The sequence below is a fragment of the Pristiophorus japonicus genome, chromosome 20 (assembly GCF_044704955.1).
Source record: "Pristiophorus japonicus isolate sPriJap1 chromosome 20, sPriJap1.hap1, whole genome shotgun sequence".
NCBI classification, from domain to species: domain Eukaryota; kingdom Metazoa; phylum Chordata; class Chondrichthyes; family Pristiophoridae; genus Pristiophorus; species Pristiophorus japonicus.
Genome location: NC_091996.1, coordinates 88,674,054 through 88,694,110, shown reverse-complemented (window position 1 = coordinate 88,694,110; position 20,057 = coordinate 88,674,054). Strand labels below are relative to the sequence as shown.

Below are 20,057 nucleotides of genomic sequence, written 5' to 3'. Positions count from 1 at the left end.
ATAAAATACAGGAAACAGGGTCTATTTACTGATGAAAAACAGCAAACAATTTATTTGCTGATAAAATACAGCAAACAGGGTGTATTTACTGATAAAATACAGCAGTCTAGTTACTGATAAAATAAAGCAAACAGGGTCTATTTACTGATAAAATACAGCAAACAGTCTATATTCTGATAAAATACTGCAAACTGTCTATTTACTGATAAAATATAGCAAACAGAGTCTATTTACTGATAAAATACAGAAAACAGAGTTTATTTACTGATAAAATACAGCAAACAGAGTTTATTTACTGATAAAATACAGCAAACAGGGTCTATTTACTCATGAACTGCAGCAAAGTCTCGCAGTAATAGCAGGATTATTTCTCCAGCAACATGCAGTTTGTGGAAGATAGTTACACAACACTAATTCATGTGCGTAAAATCAATGCCTTGTGGGCTGCCACACCTTCTCTCTGTTTCCAGCCGCCGGACAGCGAACTAAATGGATGGGGGCTTGGGGGGGGCCGGGGGGGGGGGGGGTGTGGGCAGAGAGAGTGCAGGCCTTAGGAGGCCAGTCAAGCACTGCTGGACCAGTGAGCCGGCATGGGCACGATGGGCCAAAGGGTCTACTGCCTATAAACGTCCATCGGTCACGAGCGGGCAGTCATTGTCTCTCTTGCCTTGCAGCTGAACAACCAGAAGATCAGGACGCCCTTCGAGGACGACGTGAAAGGGGTCAGCGTCTATGCCAGTGGCATCTACAACGTCCTGGAGACCAAGTTCGGGCTGATGGTCAGGTTCGACGGCAACCACCACCTTGAGATCAAGCTGCCGAACACATACTATGGAAAGGTCAGAAGCAGCGCGCGGGCACCTACAACGTGATCCGGTGCCCGCAGACCCGGGAGCGAGCACACCCTGTGCGTGGGGTATCCCTGGATTTCAGAGCCCTTTCCCCGACAGGGTAGAGAACTGGTTGGCAGACAGGAAGCAGAGAGTCGGGATAAACGGGTCCTTTTCAGAATGGCAGGCAATGACTTAGTGGGGTGCCGCAGGGCTCAGTGCTGGGACCCCAGCTCTTTACAATATACATCAATGATTTTAGACGAAGGAATTGAATGTAATATCGCCAGGTTTGCAGATGACACTAAGCTGGGTGGCGGTGTGAGCTGTGAGGAGGGCGCTAAGAGGCTGCAGGGTGACTTGGACAGGTGAGGTGAGTGGGCAAACGCATGGCAGATGCAGTATAATGTGGATAAATGTGAGGTTATCCACTTTGGTGGCAAAAACAGGAAGGCAGAATATTAACTGAATGGTGACAGATTAGGAAAAGGGGAGGTGCAACGAGACCTGGGTGTCATGGTACATCAGTCATTGAAAGTTGGCATGCAGGTACAGCAGACGGTGAAGAAGGCAAATGGTATGTTGGCCTTCATAGCGAGAGGATTTGAGTACAGGAGCAGGGAGGTCTTACTGCAGTTGTACAGGGCCTTGGTGAGGCCTCACCTGGAATATTGTGTACAGTTTTAGTCTCCTAATCTGAGGAAGGACATTCTTGCTATTGAGGGAGTGCAGCGAAGGTTCACCAGACTGATTCCCGGGATGGCAGGACTGACATATGAAGAAAGACTGGATCGACTAGGCTTATATTCACTGGAATTTAGAAGAATGAGAGGGGACCTCATAGAAACATATAAAATTCTGACAGGTTAGATGCAGGAAGAATGTTCCCGATGTTGGGGAAGTCCAGAACCAGGGGTCACAGTCTAAGGATAAGGGGTAAGCCATTTAGGACCGAGATGAGGAGAAACTTCTTCACTCAGAGATTTGTGAACCTGTGGAATTCTCTACCGCAGAGAGTTGTTGAGGCCAGTTCGTTAGATATATTCAAAAGGGAGTTAGATGTGGCCCTTACGGCTAAAGGGATCAAGGGGTATGGAGAGAAAGCAGGAATGGGGTACTGAAGTGAATGATCAGCCATGATCTTATTGAATGGCGGTGCAGGCTCGAAGGGCCGAATGGCCTACTCCTGCACCTATTTTCTATGTTTCTATGTTTCTAGCGACGACGCCTTCAGCAAGTTAGTCAAACTTCAGACAGGGAATGCTTGTCGTTTGACGGCTATTAGACATAGAGAAGTTTCCATTTGTTGGCAGGGAGGGGGGGGAGCGAGTCCAAAACTAGGGGGGCCATCAATACAAGATGGCCGCCAATACATCCAAGAGGGAATTCAGGAGAAACGTCTTGATCCAGGGAGGGGTGAGAATGCGGAACTCGCTGCCACAGGGAGCGGTTGGGGCGAATGGCAGAGATGGACGTTTGGCCAACGCAACGGCCGGCCCGTCTTGGTCCTCCGTGGCGTGGTCGGGCAGCCTGGCGCTCCGTTTTGGGTGGCGGGCTGCGGCCCTGGCACTGGTGGCCCAGTGGAGACCTAAAAGAGGCCCGACAGAGTGCGCAGTGCCCCCCCCCCCCCTTTAACGGAAGGGGAGGGGGCGTTCCAACGCGCTCGCGTAGCGCCCCCCCCACCCCGGAACCCTCCCCAACAAGAAATGCAGTGCGTGACATTGCGCCCCGCTTGCTGTGACCGACGGTAACCGTAAATTTCGCGGCCGGGCTGGGGGGGGGAGCACGGGACTTCGGGCGCAGGAAGTCCCGGCCCGACTCAGTTACCGCCAACAGTCGGAACGCTGGGCAATTTCGCCCGCTGAGCGTTTCTTACGTTCTTGCGTCAGAGAGCCAATCCTGTTCACCTCTGTACCTGTTCCAGGTGTGCGGCATGTGCGGAAACTTCAATAACAACGGCTCCGACGAGCTCCTGATGCCCAACGGCCTCCCGGCAAAGAACGCCCCGCAGCTCGGAAACAGCTGGCAGGTCGAAGGAGACAATGACCCGCGGTAAGAACCTGCACTTCTATGACGACGTTCAGGGCCTCCCAAAGCGCTTTACGGCCAATGACGTACTTTTCGTTTGGGAGTGTAGTCACTGTGGGAAATGCGGGAAACGCGAGCTGCGCACAGCAAGCTCCCACACACAGCACTGTGATAATGACCGGATTACCTGATGTCGTTTGAGCGATAAATATTGGCCCCAGGACACCGGTGGATAACTCTCCCCCCCCCACCCTCTGCTCTTCTACGAAATAGTGGCCGTGGGCTCGTTTACTCCCACCTGAGAGAGCAGACAGGGTCCTGGGTTTAACGTCTGGCTGGGGAGTCTAGAACCAGGGGTCACAGTCTCAGGATAAGGGTACGGCCATTTAGGACTGAGGTGAGGAGGAATTTCTTCACTCAGAGGGAGGTGAATCGTTGGAATTCTCTGCCCCAGAGGGCTGTGGAGGCTCAGTCGTTGAGTATATTCAAGACAGAGATCGATAAGATTTTTGGATATTGAGGGAATCGAGGGATATGGGGATCGGGCGGGGAAAGTGGAGTTGAAGATCAGCCGTGATCTCATTGAATGGCGGAGCAGGCTCGAGGGGCCGAATGGCCGACTCCCGCTCCTAATTCTTCTGCTCTTATGCCTCATCCGAAAGACGGCACCTCCGGTGGTGCACCGGGACCGTCAGCCTGGTTTATTAACTCGAGTCCCCGGAGAGAGGCTCGAACCCACGACCTTCCGACGCGGAGGCGAGGGAGAGTGTTGCCCGCTGAGCCATGGCCCACACCTGGTAGCTCCTGAGCTCAGTGTGGCCAAGGCTGGATTCAGGGCCTGCTGGGCCTGGGGGCGAACGGATCCCAATGGACCACTGGTTCTGTTTGTTCATGGTCACTACATGATGTCTACAATTCTGATTCTGAGTATGAAAACATAGGCCGGTATATTCAACAATGAAAGCATATATTATGTATCAAGTCGGTATATATTCTGATCCTGGTAACATTGCAATACTAGATTCCTAGACATGTATGCAAATTTCTCTCAATAACATGTGAAACAAAATAGGCCAGTTCATATTCTGTTCTGTATATAGATACATTAGTGTATATGGGTACTTCAGTGTATCGGTACATTAGTGTATATAGGTACTTCTGTATATCGGTACATTAGTGTATATAGATACATTAGTGTTTATAGGTACTTCTGTATATAAGAACATAAGAAATAGGAGCAGGAGTCGGCCATTCGGCCCCTGGAGCCTGCTCCGCCATTCAATAAGATCGTGGCTGATCTGATCATGGGCTCAGCTCCACTTCCCCATCCGCTCCCCATAACCCTTGACTCCCTTATCGTTCAAAAATCTGTCTATCTCCGCCTTAAATATATTCAATGACGCAGCCTCCACAGCTCTCTGGGGCAGAGAATTCCACAGATTTACAACCCTCTGAGAGAAGAAATTCCTCCTCATCCCAGTTTTAAATGGGCGGTCCCTTATTCTAAGATCATGCCCCCTAGTTCTAATCTCCCCCATCAGTGGAAACATCCTCTCTGCATCCACCTTGTCAAGCCCCCCTCATAATCTTATACGTTTCGACAAGATCACCTCTCATTCTTCTGAATTCCAATCAGTAGAGGCCCAACCTGCTCAACCTTTCCTCATAAGTCAACTCCCTCATCCCCGGAATCAACCTATAGGTATGAACAAGTGAATCTATTTTCCCCTCTTATTGTCTATTCTAGTCAGCCTATTTGGGAGGCCTTACATTTTTTTCCCTACATTTATTTGGTGGGCCTGGGGCTGCAGGCCCCTCCGCCCCGTGGTTAATGGCCTCCGGGTGTGTGTGTGTGAGGAGTCACAATGGCTGTGACCGTTCCGACCTCTCCTCCTCCCACTCTGAACACCCCGACCTCTCCTCCTCCCACTCTGAACATCCCGACCTCTCCTCCTCCCACTCTGAACACCCCGACCTCTGCTCTGCCCACTCTGAACATCCCGACCTCTGCTCCTCCCACTCTGAACATCCCGACCTCTGCTCCTCCCACTCTGAACATCCCGACCTCTGCTCCTCCCACTCTGAACATCCCGACCTCTGCTCCTCCCACTCTGAACACCCCGACCTCTGCTCCTCCCACTCTGAACATCCCGACCTCTCCTCCTCCCACTCTGAACACCCCGACCTCTGCTCCTCCCAATCTGAACATCCCGACCTCTCCTCCTCCCACTCTGAACATCCCGACCTCTCCTCCTCCCACTCTGAACACCCCGACCTCTCCTCCTCCCACTCTGAACACCCCGACCTCTCCTCCTCCCACTCTGAACATCCCGAGCTCTCCTCCTCCCACTCTGAACATCCCGACCTCTGCTCCTCCCACTCTGAACATCCCGACCTCTCCTCCTCCCACTCTGAACATCCCGACCTCTCCTACTCCCACTCTGAACATCCCGACCTCTGCTCCTTCCACTCTGAACACCCCGACCTCTGCTCGTCCCACTCTGAACATCGCGACCTCTCCTCCTCCCACTCTGAACACCTCGACCTCTGCTCCTCCCACTCTGAACACCTCGACCTCTGCTCCTCCCACTCTGAACACCCCGACCTCTGCTCCTCCCACTCTGAACATCCCGACCTCTCCTCCTCCCACTCTGAACACCCCGACCTCTGCTCCTCCCACTCTGAACATCCCGATCTCTGCTCCTCCCACTCTGAACATCCCGACCTCTCCTCCTCCCACTCTGAACACCCCGACCTCTGCTCCTCCCACTCTGAACATCCCGACCTCTCCTCCTCCCACTCTGAACATCCCGACCTCTCCTCCTCCCACTCTGAACACCCCGACCTCTCCTCCTCCCACTCTGAACACCTCGACCTCTGCTCCTCCCACTCTGAACACCTCGACCTCTGCTCCTCCCACTCTGAACACCCCGACCTCTGCTCCTCCCACTCTGAACATCCCGACCTCTCCTCCTCCCACTCTGAACATCCCGACCTCTGCTCCTCCCACTCTGAACATCCCGACCTCTCCTCCTCCCACTCTGAACATCCCGACCTCTCCTCCTCCCACTCTGAACACCTCGACCTCTCCTCCTCCCACTCTGAACACCCCGACCTCTGCTCCTCCCACTCTGAACACCTCGACCTCTGCTCCTCCCACTCTGAACACCTCGACCTCTGCTCCTCCCACCTTGAACACCCCGACCTCTGCTCCTCCCACTCTGAACACCTCGACCTCTCCTCCTCCCACTCTGAACACCCCGACCTCTCCTCCTCCCACTCTGAACACCTCGACCTCTCCTCCTCCCACTCTGAACACCCCGACCTCTGCTCCTCCCACTCTGAACACCTCGACCTCTCCTCCTCCCACTCTGAACACCCCGACCTCTGCTCCTCCCACTCTGAACACCTCGACCTCCTCCCACTCTGAACACCCCGACCTCTGCTCCTCCCACTCTGAACACCTCGACCTCTCCTCCTCCCACTCTGAAAACCCCGACCTTTGCTCCTTCCACTCTGAACACCCCGACCTCTGCTCCTCCCACTCTGAACACCTCGACCTCTCCTCCTCCCACTCTGAACACCCCGACCTCTGCTCCTCCCACTCTGAACACCCCGACCTCTGCTCCTCCCACTCTGAACACCCCGACCTCTGCTCCTCCCACTCTGAACACCCCGACCTCTGCTCCTCCCACTCTGAACATCCCGACCTCTCCTCCTCCCACTCTGAACATCACGACCTCTCCTCCTCTCACTCTGAACACCCTGACCTCTCCTCCTCCCACTCTGAACACCCCGACCTCTCCTCCTCCCACTCTGAACATCACGACCTCTCCTCCTCCCACTCTGAACATCCCGACCTCTCCTCCTCCCACTCTGTACGCCTCGACCTCTCCTCCTCCCACTCTGAACACCCCGACCTCTCCTCCCACTCTGAACATCCCGACCTCTGCTCCTCCCATTCTGAACACCCCGACTCTCCTCCTCCCACTCTGAACACCCCGACCTCTCCTCCTCCCACTCTGAACATCCCGACCTCTCCTCCTCCCACTCTGAACATCCAGACCTCTCCTCCTCCCACTCTGAACAACCCGACCTCTCCTCGTCCCACTCTGAACACCCCGACCTCTGCTCCTCCCACTCTGAACACCCCGACCTCTGCTCCTCCCACTCTGAACATCCCGACCTCTCCTCCTCCCACTCTGAACACCTCGACCTCTCCTCCTACCACTCTGAACACCCCGACCTCTGCTCCTCCCACTCTGAACACCTCGACCTCTGCTCCTCCCACTCTGAACACCCCGACCTCTCCTCCTCCCACTCTGAACACCCCGACCTCTCCTCCCACTCTGAACATCCCGACCTCTCCTACTCCCACTCTGAACATCCCGACCTCTGCTCCTTCCACTCTGAACACCCCGACCTCTGCTCGTCCCACTCTGAACATTGCGACCTCTCCTCCTCCCACTCTGAACACCTCAACCTCTGCTCCTCCCACTCTGAACACCTCGACCTCTCCTCCTCCCACTCTGAACACCCCGACCTCTCCTCCTCCCACTCTGAACACCTCGACCTCTCCTCCTCCCACTCTGAACACCCCGACCTCTGCTCCTCCCAATCTGAACACCTCGACCTCTCCTCCTCCCACTCTGAACACCCCGACCTCTGCTCCTCCCACTCTGAACACCTCGACCTCTCCTCCTCCCACTCTGAACACCCCGTCCTCTGCTCCTCCCACTCTGAACACCTCGACCTCTCCTCCTCCCACTCTGAACACCCCGACCTCTGCTCCTCCCACTCTGAACACCCCGACCTCTGCTCCTCCCACTCTGAACACCTCGACCTCTCCTCCTCCCACTCTGAACACCCGACCTCTGCTCCTCCCACTCTGAACACCCCGACCTCTGCTCCTCCCACTCTGAACATCCCGACCTCTCCTCCTCCCACTCTGAACACCTCGACCTCTCCTCCTACCACTCTGAACACCCCGACCTCTGCTCCTCCCACTCTGAACACCTCGACCTCTGCTCCTCCCACTCTGAACATCCCGACCTCTCCTCCCATTCTGAACATCCCGACCTCTCCTCCTCCCACTCTGAACATCCCGACCTCTGCTCCTTCCACTCTGAACACCCCGACCTCTGCTCGTCCCACTCTGAACATCGCGACCTCTCCTCCTCCCACTCTGAACACCTCGACCTCTCCTCCTCCCACTCTGAACACCCCGACCTCTGCTCCTCCCAATCTGAACACCTCGACCTCTCCTCCTCCCACTCTGAACACCCCGACCTCTGCTCCTCCCACTCTGAACACCTCGACCTCTCCTCCCACTCTGAACATCCCGACCTCTCCTCCTCCCACTCTGAACGCCCACTCTGAACACCCCGACCTCTCCTCCCACTCTGAACATCCCGACCTCTGCTCCTCCCATTCTGAACACCCCGACTCTCCTCCTCCCACTCTGAACACCCCGACCTCTCCTCCTCCCACTCTGAACATCCCGACCTCTCCTCCTCCCACTCTGAACATCCCGACCTCTCCTCCTCCCACTCTGAACATCCCGACCTCTCCTCCTCCCACTCTGAACACCCCGACCTCTGCTCCTCCCACTCTGAACACCCCGACCTCTGCTCCTCCCACTCTGAACATACCGACCTCTCCTCCTCCCACTCTGAACACCTCGACCTCTCCTCCTACCACTCTGAACACCCCGACCTCTGCTCCTCCCACTCTGAACACCTCGACCTCTGCTCCTCCCACTCTGAACACCCCGACCTCTCCTCCTCCCACTCTGAACACCCCGACCTCTCCTCCCACTCTGAACATCCCGACCTCTCCTCCTCCCACTCTGAACATCCCGACCTCTGCTCCTTCCACTCTGAACACCCCGACCTCTGCTCGTCCCACTCTGAACATCGCGACCTCTCCTCCTCCCACTCTGAACACCTCGACCTCTGCTCCTCCCACTCTGAACACCTCGACCTCTCCTCCTCCCACTCTGAACACCCCGACCTCTGCTCCTCCCACTCTGAACACCCCGACCTCTGCTCCTCCCACTCTGAACACCTCGACCTCTCCTCCTCCCACTCTGAACACCCCGACCTCTGCTCCTCCCACTCTGAACACCTCGACCTCTCCTCCTCCCACTCTGAACACCCCGACCTCTGCTCCTCCCACTCTGAACATCCCGACCTCTCCTCCTCCCACTCTGAACACCCCGACCTCTCCTCCTTCCACTCTGAACACCTCGACCTCTGCTCCTCCCACTCTGAACACCTCGACCTCTCCTCCCACTCTGAGCATCCCGACCTCTCCTCCTCCCACTCTGAACACCCCGACCTCTGCTCCTCCCACTCTGAACATCCCGACCTCTGCTCCTCCCACTCTGAACACCCCGACCTCTCCTCCTCCCACTCTGAACACCCCGACCTCTCCTCCTCCCACTCTGAACACCCCGACCTCTCCTCCTCCCACTCTGAACACCCTGACCTCTCCTCCTCCCACTCTGAACATCCCGACCTCTCCTCCTCTCACTCTGAACACCCTGACCTCTCCTCCTCCCACTCTGAACACCCCGACCTCTCCTCCTCCCACTCTGAACATCACGACCTCTCCTCCTCCCACTCTGAACATCCCGACCTCTCCTCCTCCACTCTGAACGCCTCGACCTCTCCTCCTCCCACTCTGAACACCCCGACCTCTCCTCCCACTCTGAACATCCCGACCTCTGCTCCTCCCATTCTGAACACCCCGACTCTCCTCCTCCCACTCTGAACACCCCGACCTCTCCTCCTCCCACTCTGAACATCCCGACCTCTCCTCCTCCCACTCTGAACATCCCGACCTCTCCTCCAACCACTCTGAACATCCCGACCTCTCCTCCTCCCACTCTGAACACCCCGACCTCTGCTCCTCCCATTCTGAACACCCCGACCTCTGCTCCTCCCACTCTGAACATCCCGACCTCTCCTCCTCCCACTCTGAACATCCCGACCTCTCCTCCTCCCACTCTGAACATCCCGACCTCTGCTCCTCCCACTCTGAACATCCCGACCTCTCCTCCTCCCACTCTGAACACCCCGACCTCTGCTCCTCCCACTCTGAACACCTCGACCTCTGCTCCTCCCACTCTGAACACCCCGACCTCTCCTCCTCCCACTCTGAACATCCCGACCTCTCCTCCTCCCACTCTGAACACCCCGACCTCTCCTCCTCCCACTCTGAACATCCCGACCTCTCCTCCTCTCACTCTGAACACCCTGACCTCTCCTCCTCCCACTCTGAACACCCCGACCTCTCCTCCTCCCACTCTGAACATCGCGACCTCTCCTCCTCCCACTCTGAACATCCCGACCTCTCCTCCTCCCACTCTGAACGCCTCGACCTCTCCTCCTCCCACTCTGAACATCCCGACCTCTCCTCCTCCCACTCTGAACATCCCGACCTCTCCTCCTCCCACTCTGAACATCCCGACCTCTCCTCCTCCCACTCTGAACACCTCGACCTCTCCTCCTACCACTCTGAACACCCCGACCTCTGCTCCTCCCACTCTGAACACCTCGACCTCTGCTCCTCCCACTCTGAACACCCCGACCTCTCCTCCTCCCACTCTGACCACCCCGACCTCTCCTCCCACTCTGAACATCCCGACCTCTCCTCCTCCCACTCTGAACATCCCGACCTCTGCTCCTTCCACTCTGAACATCCCGACCTCTGCTCGTCCCACTCTGAACATCGCGACCTCTCCTCCTCCCACTCTGAACACCTCGACCTCTCCTCCCACTCTGAACATCCCGACCTCTCCTCCTCCCACTCTGAACACCCCGACCTCTGCTCCTCCCACTCTGAACATCCCAACCTCTCCTCCTCCCACTCTGAACACCCCGACCTCTCCTCCTCCCACTCTGAACATCCCGACCTCTGCTCCTCCCACTCTGAACATCCCGACCTCTGCTCCTCCCACTCTGAACATCCCGACCTCTCCTCCTCCGACTCTGAACATCCCGACCTCTGCTCCTCCCACTCTGAACATCCCGACCTCTCCTCCTCCCACTCTGAACATCCCGACCTCTGCTCCTCCCACTCTGAACATCCCGACCTCTCCTCCTCCCACTCTGAACATCCCGACCTCTGCTCCTCCCACTCTGAACATCCCGACCTCTCCTCCTCCCACTCTGAACATCCCGACCTCTCCTCCTCCCACTCTGAACATCCCGACCTCTGCTCCTCCCACTCTGAACATCCCGACCTCTCCTCCTCCCACTCTGAACACCCCGCTACCTCTGCTCCTCCCACTCTGAACATCCCGACCTCTCCTCCTCCCACTCTGAACACCCCGACCTCTCCTCCTCCCACTCTGAACATCCCGACCTCTCCTCCTCCCACTCTGAACACCTCGACCTCTCCTCCTCCCACTCTGAACACCCCGACCTCTGCTCCTCCCACTCTGAACATCCCGACCTCTGCTCCTCCCACTCTGAACATCCCGACCTCTCCTCCTCCCACTCTGAACACCTCGACCTCTCCTCCTCCCACTCTGAACATCCAGACCTCTCCTCCTCCCACTCTGAACATCCCGACCTCTCCTCCTCCCACTCTGAACACCCCGACCTCTCCTTCTCCCACTCTGAACATCCCGACCTCTGCTCCTCCCACTCTGAACACCCCGACCTCTGCTCCTCCCACTCTGAACACCTCGACATCTCCTCCTCCCACTCTGAACATCCCGACCTTTCCTCCTCCCACTCTGAACACCTCGACCTCTCCTCCTCCCACTCTGAACACCCCGACCTCTGCTCCTCCCACTCTGAACATCCCGACCTCTGCTCCTCCCACTCTGAACATCCCGACCTCTCCTCCTTCCACTCTGAACATCCCGACCTCTCTTCCTCCCACTCTGAACACCTCGACCTCTCCTCCTTCCACTCTGAACATCCCGACCTCTCCTCCTCCCACTCTGAACATCCCGACCTCTCCTCCTCCCACTCTGAACATCCCGACCTCTCCTCCTCCCACTCTGAACATCCTGACCTCTGCTCCTCCCACTCTGAACACCTCGACCTCTCCTCCTCCCACTCTGAACATCCCGACCTCTCCTCCTCCCACTCTGAACATCCCGACCTCTCCTCCTTCCAATCTGAACATCCCGACCTCTGCTCCTCCCACTCTGAACATCCCGACCTCTCCTCCTCCCACTCTGAACATCCCGACCTCTCCTCCTCCCACTCTGAACATCCCGACCTCTGCTCCTTCCACTCTGAACATCCCGACCTCTCCTCCTCCCACTCTGAACATCCCGACCTCTCCTCCTCCCACTCTGAACATCCCGACCTCTCCTCCTCCCACTCTGAACACCCCGACCTCTGCTCCTCCCACTCTGAACACCCCAACCTCTGCTCCTCCCACTCTGAACATCCCGACCTCTCCTCCTCCCACTCTGAACACCCCGAGCTCTCCTCCTTCCACTCTGAACATCCCGACCTCTGCTCCTCCCACTCTGAACACCCTGACCTCTCCTCCTCCCACTCTGAACACCTCGACCTCTCCTCCTCCCACTCTGAACACCTCGACCTCTCCTCCTCCCACTCTGAACACCCCGACCTCTCCTCCTCCCACTCTGAACATCCCGAGCTCTCCTCCTCCCACTCTGAACATCCCGACCTCTCCTCCTCCCACTCTGAACATCCCGACCTCTGCTCCTTCCACTCTGAACACCCGGACCTCCACCCCACAAAATGGACCTCTGACCTTCCCAATGCCTGCCCCCAGCCAAGCCTTGGTTCACCTACCAGCTCACCGAAGGGCGTTAATTAGCGCCGAGCTTATGGCCCACATCTCACCGTAGGCAACTAGGCTCACCTGGTCTCCAGCCGTCAGCCATGATCATATTGAATGGCGGTGCAGGCTCGATAGGGCCGGATGGCCTGCTCCTGCACCTATTTTCTATGGACCCCCTTTGCCACTGGACCAAGACCTCGCTCAGCGAAGGCCGTGTGGTAGCACCCCACCCCGGTTAAAAGAACTCACGCACAGACACCTTCCACCCCTTCAAAATGAAGTTCCTGGACCTGGAACGTCAGGGAAGCTCCTGGGGTTGCGGGGGCGCGGTGGGCGGGGTTTGCCGCGCGGCGGGCGGCCGATCGATGAGCTGTGCTTTTTTCCTCACTCAGCTGCGCGTCCGACGACCGGGTGGACCTGACGCCGCCGTGCGCGCCCGGGCAGGAGAGGGCGGCGAGGGCACGGTGCGAGGAGCTGCTGTCGGCAAAGTACCGGCCGTGCCGCGGCGTGGTCCGGCCAACTCCGTTCATCGAGAACTGCGTGTACGACCTGTGCATGTACGCCGGCATGGTCTCCGCGCTCTGCGACAACCTGCACTCCTACGTCGAGGCCTGCAGGAGCGAGGGCGTCGACATCAAGTGGAGGAACAGCACCTTCTGTCGTGAGTGGCACATCCCCAACGTTGGTCTGATGATGCCCCCCGCTTTCTTTTTCTCCCCCCCTTTTACATAAGAACATACGAAATAGGAGCAGGAGTCGGCCATTCGGCCCCTCGAGCCTGCTCCGCCATTTAATACGATCACGGCTGATCCGATCATGGACTCAGCTCCACTTCCCCGCCCGCTCCCCATAACCCCTTATCCCCTTATCGGTTAAGAAACTGTCTATTTCTGTCTTAAATATATTCAATGTCCCAGCTTCCACAGCTCTCTGAGGCAGCGAATTCCACAGATTTACAACTCTCTGAGAGAAGAAATTCCTCCTCATCTCAGTTTTAAATGGGCGGCCCCTTATTCTAAGACCATGCCCCCTAGTTCTAGTCTCCCCCCATCAGTGGAAACATCCTCTCTGCATCCACCTTGTCGAGCCCCCTCAGAATTTTATACGTTTCGATAAGATCACCTCTCATTCTTCTGAATTCCAATGAGTAGAGGCCCAACCTACTCAACCTTTCCTCATAAGTCAACCCCCTCATCCCCGGGATCAACCGAGTGAACCTTCTCTGAACTGCCTCCAAAGCAAGTATATCCTTTCGTAAATATGGAAACCGAAACTGCACGCAGTACTCCAGGTGTGGCCTCACCAATACCCTGTATAACTGTAGCAAGACTTCCCTGCTTTTATACTCCATCCCCTTTGCAATAAAGGCCAAGATTCCATTGGCCTTCCTGATCACTTGCTGTACCTGCATTCTATCCTTTTGTGTTTCATGCACAAGTACCCCCAGGTCCCGCTGTACTGCGGCACTTTGCAATCTTTCTCCATTTAAATGATAACTTTTCTTCCGGGAGCCGTGTGGCTTTCGCCGGGGGCGGGGGAGGGATGCCCACTCCCGTTCCCGTGCCAAACTCACCCAGGAGGTCGCACGAGCGTCAGTGGGCTCTTTGACCTGAGGAGGCGTCGCGCTTCTGACTCTGCTGGCGACCAGCTCTGCCCGAACGTGCAGGGGTCACTGACAGTGGTCATCGGTACAGGAGGAGGCCGTTCAGCCCCTCGAGCCCTGCTCCGCCATGCAATGAGACCACGGGCTGATTGACACCCAGCTCCATTCACACGCCTTTGCTCCCTAACCCGCGATACCCTCGCTCAACAAAAGTCTCAGATTTGAAAGTTCCAATTGACCCCCCCCCCCCCCCCACCCCCGGTATCCACAGCCTTCAGCAGGACATTGTTCCAGATTGTCACTACCCTTTGTGTGAAAACCCGCCCTCTGATTGCCCTCCTGAACGGCCTGGCTCTAATTTTAATCCTTGTTCTTGAATCCACGCCCCTACCAGAGGAAATAATTCCTCCCTATCTACCCCATTTAATCCTCTTCGCATCTTAAACTCCTCAATTAGATCACCCCATAATCATAGAATCATAGAAACGTGTGGTGCATGAACAGAGAGACCTGGGGGGTATATGGGCACAAATTGTTGACGGTGGCAGGCCAGGTTGAGAAAGGGGTTAAAAAAGCTTACAGGATCTTAGGCTTCATGAATAGAGGCACAGAGTACAAAAGCAAGGCAGTGATGATGAACCTGTATAAATCACTGGTTCAGCCCCAACTGGAGTATTGTGTCCAATTCTGGGCACCGTACTTTAGGAAGGATGTGAAGGCCTTAGAGAGGGTGCGGAGGAGATTGACGAGGATGGTTCCAGGGATGAGGGACTTCGGTGACGTGGATAGACTGGAGAAGCTGGGGTTGCTCTCCTCGGAGCAGAGAAGGTTGAGAGGAGATTTGATCGAGGTGTTCAAAATCATGAGGGGTCTGGACAGAGTCGACCGAGAGAAACTGTTCCCATTGGTGGAAGGGTCGGGAACCAGAGGACACAGATTTAAGGCGATTGGCAGAAAGGCGACACGAGGATAAACCTTTTTACGCAGCGAGTGGTTAGGATCTGGAATGCGCTGCCCGAGAGGGTGGTGGAGGCAGACTCAATCGCGGCTTTCAAAAGGGAGTTGGATAAGTACCTGAAGGAAAAAAATTAGCAGGGCTCTGGGGAAAGGGCCGGGGGGGGGGGGGGGAGTGGGACTGGCTGAGGTGCTCTTGCAGAGAGCCGGCACAGGCTCGACGGGCCGAATGGCCTCTTTCCGTGCTGTAACCGTTCTCTGATTCTATGACCCCATACTCTTCTATACGTGTACAAGCCAAGTTTATGTAACCTCTCCTCATAATTTAACCCGGGTATCATTCTGGAGAATCGGCACTGCTGCCCCTCCGAGGCCGATATATCCTTCCTGAGGGACGGGGCCTAGAACTGAACACAGTTACTCCAGGTGGGGGTCTGACCAGGGCTCAGTACAACTGAAGAGTCACTTCTACACCTTTGTATTCCAGACCACTTTAGATAAAGGCCAACATTCCATTGGATTTTTTGATGGCTTTTTAATACCTGACCATTGGGCTTAATGCTTTGTGTACTATATCTCTTTCCAACCCTACTGTCGTAAATGGTGAGAAAGTTCCAGGTTTATTTAAGGGCGGCATAGTGGTCATGTTACCAGACTAGTGATCCAGATGCCTGGTCTGATGATCCGGAGATGCGAGTTCATATCCCACCGCGGCAGCTGGGGAATTTAAATTCAGTTTATTAAATAATCCTTGAATTTAAAAAAAAAGCTAGTATCAGTATTGGTGACCATGGAATTGCCGGATTGTTGTTAAAAACCCAACTGGTTCACCTAATGTCCTTCCGGAAAGGAAATCTGCCGCCTTTACCTGATCTGGCCGATATGTGACCTACAGCAATATGGTCGACACTGCCCCTCTGAAATGGCCCGGCGAGACACTCAGTTGTAACAAACCACCAATCGTCATCACAGGCAGTTCCTCGAAACGACGGATGACTTTCTTCCACGCCAAAAGAAAGAATGAGTCCACTGGTGTTTCAAATGAAAGACCCGAACTACATCCTGAAGGGTGGAAGATGCCTGTGGGTGGATTTTTTTTAACGTGGGGTGGCCGTTGCACACCAGCCACCACACGGGGCTTGACAGAGCGAGGTCTTGGTCCAGTGGCAAGGGTTAACCAGGACGACTGGAGACCAGCTCTGCTGCACGGACCCAGTGCGCGCACCTAGTGTGGGCTGGGCCCGTGCTGCCCCTGGGCCCCTCGCCTCTTCTGGGCCCCCAACTCGCGCCTCTCCTGGGCCCCCGATCACATCCCTCCACAGTCTCTCACAGCTCCTTCGCCCCGACCTCGCCACTACAGCACTGTGTGGGAGCACCTTCACCGCGCGGGACTGCAGCGGTTCAAGAAGGCGGCTCACCACCACCTTCTCAAGGGGCAATTAGGGGCGGGCAATAAATGCCGGCTTTGCCAGCGACGCCCACATCCCGTGAATGAAGAAAAAAATGAATGAACTCAATAATATTTAAACCTCAACCAACAGCTAAAAAAACATGTTTTATTTATTCGTTCCTGGGATGTGGGCGTCGCTGGCAAGGCCGGCATTTATTGCCCATCCCTAATTGCCCCTTGAGAAGGTGGTGGTGAACCACCTTATACAACAGATTGGCTTGTGAGGCCATTTCAGAGGGGCAGTTAAGAGTCAACGACCTTGCTGTGGGTCATGTATCAGCCAGACCGGCTAAGTGACAGATTTCCTTCCCTAAAGGACATTAGGTGAACCAGATGGGTTTCTATGACAACCCAGTAGTTTCACGGCCACCATTACCGACAATTGCTTTTAAATTCCAGATTTATTTATTTAACCGAGATTATATTCCCCAGCTGCCGTGGTGGGATATGAACTCGCGTCTCACGGATCGTCAGTGCAGGCCTCTGGAATTACAATCCCAGTAACGTAACCATCATCATCATCATGGGCAGTCCCTCGAGTCGAGGATGACTTGCTTCCACGCCAAAAAGTTCACAGATGTTCCAATAAAGGACCTAATATCCCAGATCCCGAACTACATCCTGAAGGGTGGAAGATGCCTGTGGGTGGATTTTTTTAACGTGGGGTGGCCGTTGCACACCAGCCACCACACGGGGCTTGACAGAGCTGGGTCTTGGTCCAGTGGCAAGGGTCAACCAGGACGACTGGAGACCTGCTCTGCTGCACGGACCTAGTGCGCGCACATATCGCACAGTGTGGGCTGGGCCCCTGGGCCCTCGGCTCTTCTGGGCCCCCCTGAACTCGCGCCTCTCCTGGGCCCCCGATCACGTCCCCCTACAGTCTCTCGCCGCTCCTTCGCCCCGACCTCGCCGCTCCTGCTGTACCTGCCCACGCTCCAATCAGCGACCTGGCCCAGCAGGCTGAGCAGCCCCCCACCGGCCTGCGAGCACCATCGTAACCACGTAACCGAGTAACGTAACCACGAGGCGACCGTACCCCTCCCCCCCGCCCCCCCCCCCCCACTCCCCCCGCCGGATAGCGCATCGGTGTCAAGGCAGCGCCCAGCCGCGATGTTTCGGTGACGTGGGCCCTTTTCTACCCCACCCCCAGCCATGCCCTGCCAGAAGAACAGCCACTACACGGAGTGTGCGTCCGCCTGCCCGGCCACCTGCCTCGACGTCTACGCCCCCTCGACCTGCGAGAGCGCCCGGCCCTGCGTGGAGGGCTGCGACTGCGACCGCGGCTTTGTGCTGAGCGACGACCGCTGCGTGGCGCTGGGAGACTGCGGCTGCGTTGACTACGAGGGCGACTACCACGAGGTGGGTTTGGCCCGCCGGCTCGGAAGGCCCGCTTCACCGGCTCTCCGCTTAAGAAGCCATAGCGACGCGTTGCCATTAAGAGCCAGTTGGTTTATTAACAAAGGTTTAACAATCGCACGACACGTTACCAGTTCATCCACCGTCATCATCGGCCGTCCCTCGGAATCGAGGAAGACTTGCTTCCACTCTAAAAATGAGTCCTTCGGTGGCTGAACAGTCCAATAGGAGAACCACAGTCCCTGTCACAGGTGGGACAGACAGTGGTTGAGGGAAAGGGAGGGTGGGACTGGTTTGCCGCACGCTCCTTCCGCTGCCTGCGCTTGGTTTCTGCACGCTCTCGGCGACGAGACTCGAGGTGCTCAGCGCCCTCCCGGATGCACTTCCTCCACTTAGGGCGGGCTGGTCTTTGGCCAGGGACTCCCAGGTGATCAGTGGGGGATGTTGCACTTTATCAGGGAGGCTTTGAGGGTGTCCTTGTAACGTTTCCTCTGCCCACCTTTGGCTCGTTTGCCGTGTAGGAGTTCCGAGTAGAGCGCTTGCTTTGGGAGTCTCGTGTCGGGCATGCGGACAATGTGGCCAGTTCATCCACCAGGCTCACAACTGCATACCTCATCGTTGGATGACCGAGACCCAACTGGCCGGGGTTTTATTGAGTCTTGTGAACATCACATGACTGGCTAAGCCACTCCCAACTCAACAGCTCTACAACTCTTTTAAATAGACAGATAAAGGTGCGTGTCCCGTTATTAAAGGGGCACTAGAACACACAATTTAACAAGTAAAACCTGAAATGGAACTATAACCAATCAAATTAAAGTTTGGTTGCCGGGGCTGATGGTGCACTCCAGTCCCTCCGGCGCCCACCTCTCGCGGAAGGCCGCGAGCGTACCGGTGGACACCGCGTGCTCCATCTCCAGGGACACCCTGGCTCGGATGTAACCGCGGAAGAGAGGCAGGCAGTCGGGCTGAACGACCCCTTCAACCGCCCGCTGCCTGGACCGGCTGATGGCCCCCTTGGCCAGGCCCAGGAGCAGTCCTACGAGGAGGCCCTTGGACCTGCCCACTCCCCTCCGCACAGGGTGCCCAAACATCAGGAGTGTGGGACTGAAGTGCAACCAGAAATTGAGGAGCAGCCCCTTCAAATATTGGAAGAGGGGCCGCAACCTCGCACACTGAACATACACGTGGAACACGGACTTCTCCAGACCACAGAAATTGCAGGCGGCCCGGGAGTCCATGAACCGACTTAAAAACTTATTGCATGGGATTGCCCCGTGCACCACCCTCCAGGCCAAGTCCCCAATAAATAGAGGGAGGACTCCCGCGTAGAGAGCACTCCATTGGGGACCCCCACCTCCTCCGGACGGCAAGATGGTGTCAACAGCTCTACAAACCTGTGAGCATACTCATAGGCATTACATTGGTGGGACGGAGGGGTGGGGGGTGGAGGGGTGGGTGGGACGGAGGGGTGGGGGGGAGGGGTGTGTGGGATGGAGGGGTGGGGGGAAGGGTGTGTGGGATGGAGGGGTGGGGGGAGGGGTGTGTGGGATGGAGGGGTGGGGGGAGGGGTGTGTGGGATGGAGGAGTGGGGGGAAGGGTGTGTGGGATAGAGGGGTGGGGGGAGGGGTATGTGGGATGGAGGGGTGGGGGGGAGGGGTGTGTGGGATGGAGGGGTGGGGGGAGGGGTGTGTGGGATGGAGGGGTGGGGGGGGGAGGGGTGTGTGGGATGGAGGGGTGGGGGGGGAGGGGTGTGTGGCATGGAGGGGTGGGGGGGAGGGTTGTGTGGGATGGAGGGGTGGGGGGAGGGGATGCGTGGGATGGAGGGTTGGGGGGGGAGGGGTGTGTGGGATGGAGTGGTGGGGGGAGGGGTGTGTGGGATGGAGAGGTGGGGGTGGAGGGGTGTGTGGGATGGAGGGGTGGGGGGGAGGAGTGTGTGGGATGGAGGGGTGGGGGGGAGGGGTGTGTGGGATGGAGGGGTGGGGGGGAGGGGGGTGTGGGATGGAGTGGTGGGGGGAGGGGTGTGTGGGATGGAGAGGTGGGGGGAGGGGTGTGTGGG

The 20,057-nt window shown here is 56.7% G+C and overlaps 1 protein-coding gene across 1 annotated transcript in view; it reads left to right on the top strand.

Moving 5' to 3' along the window:
• The window catches only part of LOC139232819 (zonadhesin-like), a 197,652-nt gene that overhangs the window by 143,998 nt on the left and 33,597 nt on the right, over positions 1-20,057 (top strand). Inside the window, exons 44-47 of the mRNA XM_070863314.1 lie at positions 675-839; positions 2,755-2,882; positions 13,028-13,296; positions 17,793-18,001. Of these exons, the coding sequence (XP_070719415.1) occupies positions 675-839; positions 2,755-2,882; positions 13,028-13,296; positions 17,793-18,001 (771 nt within the window). The remainder of the gene's footprint in view (positions 1-674; positions 840-2,754; positions 2,883-13,027; positions 13,297-17,792; positions 18,002-20,057) is intronic.